We start from the raw sequence: 7,500 nt of genomic DNA, 5'->3' as shown, positions 1-7,500 counted from the left end.
GAGAGTGGTGGATGAGTGGCACAGACTTGGCAGTCATGGGGTGAGTACCAGTACGATAGACGGTTTAAAGGTTAGATTTAGACAGGTAGATAGATTATGTTATGTTATGTGATGTTATGTTATTTGAAGACTCTAAATTAAATATCTTATGTTCTTATGTTTCTCCTCTCTCCTCCTTCCATCCTCCTCCTCCTTCCTTCTTTCCCGCCTCCTCCTCCTCCTCCTTCTTTCCTCTTTCTCACCTTCCACCAATAATCTCTCCCCTCTCCCCTCCCTTCTTTCTCACCTCCTCCTCCTCCTCTCCCCCTTTTCTTCTTTCTCACCTCCCTCCTCCTCCTCCTCCTCCTCCTCCTTGCCGACGACACAAAGGTGGGTGGGAAGGCCCTCACGACGGCAGACTGCGAAATTATCCAGAGAGACCTGGACCAGATCACTCGGTGGTCAGAAAAATGGCAGATGTCCTTCAACACTACCAAATGTAAAGTAATGCATATCGGATCCAGAAACAGCAACCACACATACTACATGGGTGGCGTTGGGGTCACCATCAGCAGTGACTTGAAACAAACAAAACACTGCAAGTCCGCCTGTAAGAAAGCCAATACAATGCTTGGGTTCATAGCGAGGAACTTCGAATACAAGACGCCGGGAGTTATGTTATACTTGTATAATTCGCTGGTAAGGCCCCACCTGGAATATGCCGGGCAATTCTGGTCTCCTAATTACAGGAAAGACAGTGAATTACTTGAGAGAGTACAGCGCCGCGCCACGAAGATGATACCATCACTGAGGACGAAGGCCTATGAAGAACGACTCGAGCGACTCAACCTCTTCACGTTGGAAAAGAAACGACTGCGGGGAGACATGATACAAGTCTTTAAGTACCTGAACAAGCTCAGCAACGTTGATCACTCCAAACTAACCTGAGAACAAGAAACAACGGAAAAACAATTCAAGCAAGGCGATGCAATACCGACATCGGCAGGAGTTATTTCTCGAAGAGAGTTGTTCGCCACTGGAACAGCCTTCCTGCAGAAGTGGTTGGCGCAGAGACCATCAACTCCAAGAAACGCATTGATCGCCAATTTGCTGCATCGGGAGTGAACTGAACGTACCCAAGAGTAGGTCCACAAGTGCTTTAATCCTTCCCTGCAAGCCACTCCTATAGCAAACGGATTAATGAAATCACTGAACGCAGGCAGCCTAGTAATGAGCCAACAGGCTTTCTGCTGCCTGCTAGTCCATGTTTCTCCCCTCACCTCCTTTGTATAAGAGCCTCCTCCTCCCCCTCCCTCACCCCTTCCATGCCTCCTACGCCCATTCCTTCACCCCTTCACCCCAAACGCACTCTTGCATAGCCTCCCCTCACCCCCTTCCCTCCTCTCTCCCCTCTCCTCCCCTTCCCTCTTCCCCTTTCCTCCTGTATTTCTGAGTCCTTCCTTCATTCTCTTTTTTTCTTATCTTTTCTTATATTCTTTCTTCCTTCTTTCTTTCTTTCTTATACATTTCCTTCCTCCCTCCTTCCATCCTTTTCTCCCTCCTACGCACCTCTTTCCTCACCTTTCCCTCTCCTTATCCTCCTCCTCCTCCTCCTTCTTCTCCTCCTACGCAAGTTTTTCTTCATCTTTAACTTTGTCACACTAAATTCACCCCTTCCCTCCATCACCACCCCTTCCCCCATCACCCCAGTCTCCCCTCTCCCCTCTCCCATCACCCCTTCTTTTATCACCTCTTCCCCCCTTTCCCATAACCTAAGACCCCCCATTCCCTATCACCCCATACTTACTCCCTCATCCCTTCCTTCAGCACCCCTTTCCTACCCATCACCCCAGCCTTAACCCTTCTCGCATCTCCACCCTTCACCATCCCATCACCTCACCCCCCCCCCCATCACCTTCCGATACTTCTTCCCGCACCATAACTCCCATCTCACGCTTTCTTCGTCACCCCTTCCTCCCTACATCACCCCATCCCATCATCTCTTCCTTTAACACCTCCTCCGTTTATCACCCCCTCCTTCATCACCCCTTCCTCCCTACATCACCCCATCCCATCACCTCCTCCGTTTATCACCCCTTCACCCTTCCCCCTTTCTCACCCCTCTTCCCATCTCCCCACAGAGGCGCGAACGGTCCTGGCGCCGAGCTCGTCCGCCGAAAGCAACCTCATACCCCAGGACGCGGGGGACGTGCGCTTCGGCTCCTCCCCGCCCCTCAGGTCCCTCCGGCGCGGCTACCTCCTCGACCACCTCCTCCTCGAGCCGCTGTCCCCCACCGACCCCCGCCTCAGCCTCCCCGACGGCGCCTCCCTCACCACGGCCTCCGGGAAGAGTGTCACGCTGACCCAGGATGAGAAAGGTGAGTGGGGGTGTGGGGGAGGGAATTGGGGTTGTAAGGAGTGGTGAGGTGTTTGTGTGTGTTTGTGTGTACGTGTGATTTACCTCCTGTTTCTGTTTGTGTGCATGGGGGTGGAACGTGTGTGTGTGTGTGTGTGTGTGTGTGTGTGTGTGTGTGTGTGTGTGTGTGTGTGTGTGTGTGTGTGTTTGTCTGGTAATCTGCTGTGTCTTGTTTGTCTCTGTCTGTCTGTGTATTCGTGTGTTTGTTTCTATCTCTTCGTCTCCTCTTTGCTATGCTGTCCCACTTCCTAATGCAAGGGTTAAAGAGCATCTTCATTCTCTCATCCCGTTCACTGGTAAACTCTAGAACAGCCTGGAGATACTTGCACACACACGCTCCGTCACTCACGCCCACGCCATCTATTCCTCTCCCCCACGCCCTCACACTCTCTCTCTCCCCTCGTGCAGGCGTGGTGTCGATCAACGGCGTGGCCTCGGAGCGCGTGGAGACCCTTGCGGACGGCACAGTCATCTACTTCCTCTCCGACATCCTCTTCGACAACCGCGCGCGCGTGACCGAGGCCTTCCACGCCGTCCACACGCCCGGCCTGGCCACGGACCCCCTCGGACCCCCGCTGCCCCTGCCCCACCGCCCCGTCATCAGGGCTCCCGCTCCCCCGCCCCCAGGAACCCCAGGCATAGCGCGCCCCCCAGCCATTCCCCTGGACCACGCCGTCATCAGAGCACCAGCACCACCCACCGGAGAACCCCAGCCCCCTGCAAGCCCCCCCGCCATTCCCCCAGACCACGCCATCTTCAGAGCCCCAGCGCCCCCCACAGGAGAGGAGCCACGCCCCCCCGCCCCCCCAGTAGGCCCCAAGTCCCCCAGGACCTCCGAGGCGGTGTCTCCCCCAGCTCCCCTCCTGCCTAACAAAACGGAGAGGGCCCCAGCGCCGCCCCCAGCAGGCACTCCTCGACTGGTAGGTCCCCCCGCCGCCCCAGCCCCCCACCCCCCAGCCAGGTCCCCAGCAGCCACCCCAGTAGGTCTTGGGGTGGCCATGGCGGCGACGCTGACCACTCTTATGCTTTTCTGAGTCCCCAGCACCCCTCAGCAACCCCTTCAGCACTCCCCCAGTATCCGCCAGCACTCTTCAGCATCAGTCAGCACTATCTATCACTCCCCTAGCACCCCCCAGTTACCCTCAGCATTCTCAGCACAAATCAGCACTCCCCAGCTTCTCTCAGCATCCCCTAACATTCCCCCAGCACTCCCAGCAGCCCTTAGCACCAGTCAGCACTCTCCCAGTACCCCCAGACTCCCTCAGCACATTTCAGCACCCTAGCACTAATCAGCACTTACTCAGCATCCCTTAAATAGCCCCACAGCATAACTCAGCACGTACTCAGTATATCTTAGGATTCCTTAGTATACTCCAGCACTCCCTCTAGCATCTCTTCAGCATCCCTCACCCCCTCCCCAGCATAACTCAGCACCCCATCTCAGCACTTAATCACCCCCTCCCCTCCCCCCCCCCACCAAGACATTTTAACAGGATCTAAAGTGTATTTTTTCTTGGGGGATAAACTATCTCTCTCTCTCTCTCTCTCTCTCTCTCTCTCTCTCTCTCTCTCTCTCTCTCTCTCTCTCTCTCTCTCTCTCTCTCTCTCTCTCTCCATGTCCGGTTGGGCCTCCTTCATCCTCCTGTTGCCCTTCTTCTCTCCCTCTCCTCTCCCTCCTCCCCCCTTCCATCCTTCTCTCCCTCCTCCCTCCCTCCCTCCCTCCTTGTCACACCTGTAATATACGCTTATCCTCCTTCTCCCCCCACCCCCCTCTTCTCTCTCTCTCTCTCTCTCTCTCTCTCTCTCTCTCTCTCTCTCTCTCTCTCTCTCTCTCTCTCTCTCTCTCTCTCTCTCTCTCTCTCGTAGCAAGCCACACCCACTTGTCTTCACTTTGTTTACTTCTCTTTCTTATCCTGTCATTCTTTTTTCTTTTTTTCTTTCTTTCTTTCTTTGCTTTTCTTCCATTATTCCTTTTCTAATTTATTGTGTCTTCTCTTCACATCCTTCAGTTTTCTCCTTTTCATCTTCTTTCTCCTTCATCTTCCCTTCCTTCCTTCCTTCCTTTCTTCATCTCCACATCCTTGTCTTTCTTCCTTCCTTCCTTTCTTTCTTTTCTCTTCCCTTTCTCATTCCTTACTTCCTTCCCACCTTCCTTTTTTTTCTTTTTCTATCTTCATAATCTCCATTTTTCCTTCCTTCCTTCCTTCCTCCCTTCCTATACCTTTCTTCTTATTCTCCATCTTTCCTTCCTCCTACCTTCCTTTTCTTTTCCTTCCTTCTTAATCTATCTTTCCTTCCTTCCTTCCTTTTTTCTTTTTCTATCTTCATAATCTCCATCTTTCCTTCCATCCTTCCTTCCTCCCTTCCTATATCTTTCTTTTCCTTTCTTCTTATTCTCCATCTTTCCTTCCTTCCTTCCTTGCTCCCTTCCTACCTTCCTTTTCTTCATAATCTCCATCTTTCCTTCCTTCCTTCCTACCTTCCTTTTTTCCTTTCTTTCTAACCTTCATCTTTCCTTCCTTCATTCCTTTCTCCCTTCCTACCTTCCTTTTCTTTTCCTTCCTTCCTTCCTTCCTTCCTGTTACGGTTGACCTCATTTTCTTTTTTCATCTTCCTATTCTCTTTCTTTTTCTTCTTTCTTACTCCGCCAAAATTTCATCACGATCACTTTCTCTTTTTGGAGGAATGGCACGTTTTACATATTCTTTTATTTTTCATCTCTATTCCTTTTATTGACTTCATTTTTTCCTCTTTTTTTTCTTTCTCTCTTAATCGTGAGTCTTTGTTTAGTTCTCTCTCTCTCTCTCTCTCTCTCTCTCTCTCTCTCTCTCTCTCTCTCTCTCTCTCTCTCTCTCTCTCGTTCTTTCCTCCCTTTGTTTCATAATATTTTTCTTTCCATTCTTTTGTCTCTCTTCGTGTGTGTTGTGCCCCCCCTCTCTCTCTCTCTCTCTCTCTCTCTCTCTCTCTCTCTCTCTCTCTCTCTCTCTCTCTCTCTCTCTCTCTCTCTCTCTCTCTCTCTTCTCCCTTCGTAATAGACTTTAACCTACATTGCCCTCGATAACACCTCCCCCCCCTTTCTCTCTCTCTCTCTCTCTCTCTCTCTCTCTCTCTCTCTCTCTCTCTCTCTCTCTCTCTCTCTCTCTCTCACTAACTGGTATCATTATTATCTGCAGCAGTAACAAGAGCAGCGGCAGCACAACCTCACCCACTGACCTCGCGTGTACGACTGACCAGCACAGAGCGACTCGACTGCCTCCCTATATACCTCGCCCTCACAGCTGTTCCCTTGCCCTCCTCCTGTTCCTTTACGCCCTTCCTGTCGTTCCTGTTCCTTTAAGTTCTTTCTCTTGTTTAATTGGCCTGCAGTAGCTGTCACTCCTTCTGGCTGGACGCTGACCCCCTTTTTTTTTTGCCTTTTGTGTCACGTGACTTTTCTCTTTTGCAATATAAACTTTTCTTCCTTCCCAATTTTCGTTCTTGCTATAAACTTTTCTTCCATTAAAAGCAATATTCTGGAGCTTAATTTATGGGGGTAATTTATTCAGGCGGCTTTTTTGTGTGTGTGCATTAAAAATATTCCTGACTTACGAACTTACGTAGTTATTAAAAAGTAATATTTATGCATTAATTTAGCGTAATATTTAATGCTTTAGACTTTAAGTACTACTGATCAGCGTAAACCAGATTATCGTACTCAGCACACTGTATATTCCTGGCTCTGACCCATAACTATTGCGAGAGAAAGATCAATAGTCAACGGTTGCAACGAAAACTTTAATAGAATGACGTTGTGTTGGTACGATAGTTCTGGATCTGTAACTAACAAATGGAATGTTCTGAGTACGATAGTCTCTGGTAACGCTGCTGCTGATGGTTTTTGGCCCTGAAATAACAGTTCCCTTTTAAAGACTTTTCTCCTTAAGTCTCCACGCCTCCAATATTATTCCTAAAAGCTTTACCTTCCATTGTGAACCTTTTCTTTTATTCTCGGTAGTTTCTCTGTTCTTTTCTGATCTCTTAATCTCTCAACCTTTTTCTTACTTCTGAAAGCTTTGTCTTCCACAGTAAACCCTTCTACTGTTTCCCGGTACTTTCCCTTTCAACCTTGTAATTTTTTTTAATATCTAAGCAATTTCCTTACATGTAAAAGCTCTAGAACAACCTGGAGATCCTTGCACACACACGCTCCGTCACACACGCCCACGCCACCTATTTCTCTCCCTCCACCCCCTCACACCGTTTCCCTCCCTTCCCCTCTCTCCTACCTCTCCTCTGTTTCTCGGTACTTCCCCCTTTCAGCCTTGTCCATTCTTTTGATTCCCAGACAATTTCCGTCCGTGTCAAACATTCCATTAGTCTTAGAACACCATAACAAGCGAGGCGTGTAGGGACAGAGGGGCTCACGCGCGTCATAATGCAACGGTAACCGAGCCTCTTTGTCACTGCATGCTGTAATCACACTAACATTATGTAGGTTTACGCAGCAAAGATTCACTAATATTCCTAAAGCTTTCAGTATCCTCTAAGACAAGTTCCTTAAATAAATAGATAAACATTTTTTTTTTTTATCTTTAACGCTTTGCTTTCCTCGTTAATCTTATGCTATGTCTAAATTATTCTTCTCTACTGTCCTTCAAACGTTCCTTTACACTAAAAACGTTTCCTTCCATTACTATTATTTTTTTTCTTTTACTTTATTTTTTTCATTCTGGTTCTTTTTAAAACATTCCAAGTAACATTAAATCCTTTTCCTTATTCTTTCAACACGATCCTTCGCCTTAACTCTATACTTTAGCATTAGGAACATAGAATTAGAATCTTTTCCATTAGTTTTAGCGTTTCTTTTAGCATTAGAACAATTATACTAACCGTAGAGCCTCTTAACACACACACACACACACACACACACACACACACACACACACACACACACACACACACACACACACACACACACGCACACTCGTCACGCCTGCCTGTCCGTCCGTTGAATTCTGAATGTCTGCCTGTCTGTCTGTCTGTCGGTAAGTTATTATAAAATGCTTGGGAGACGCGCTTGTGATGTAAAGGGAAGAAGGAGGAGGAGGAGGAGGAGGAGGAGGAGG

The 7,500-nt window shown here is 48.8% G+C and overlaps 1 protein-coding gene across 2 annotated transcripts in view; it reads left to right on the top strand.

The window, feature by feature from the left end:
• The window catches only part of LOC127007939 (uncharacterized), a 35,879-nt gene that overhangs the window by 11,054 nt on the left and 17,325 nt on the right, over positions 1 to 7,500 (top strand). For both annotated transcript variants that reach the window (XM_050879459.1, XM_050879458.1), the window contains exons 2-3: positions 2,121 to 2,357; positions 2,804 to 3,315. In XM_050879459.1, the coding sequence (XP_050735416.1) occupies positions 2,121 to 2,357; positions 2,804 to 3,315 (749 nt within the window). The remainder of the gene's footprint in view (positions 1 to 2,120; positions 2,358 to 2,803; positions 3,316 to 7,500) is intronic.

This window comes from Eriocheir sinensis, chromosome 36, assembly GCF_024679095.1.
Source record: "Eriocheir sinensis breed Jianghai 21 chromosome 36, ASM2467909v1, whole genome shotgun sequence".
Classification (NCBI taxonomy): Eukaryota; Metazoa; Arthropoda; class Malacostraca; order Decapoda; family Varunidae; genus Eriocheir; species Eriocheir sinensis.
Note: the sequence above shows the minus strand (reverse complement) of the source record. Positions and strands in the feature narration are given on the sequence as shown.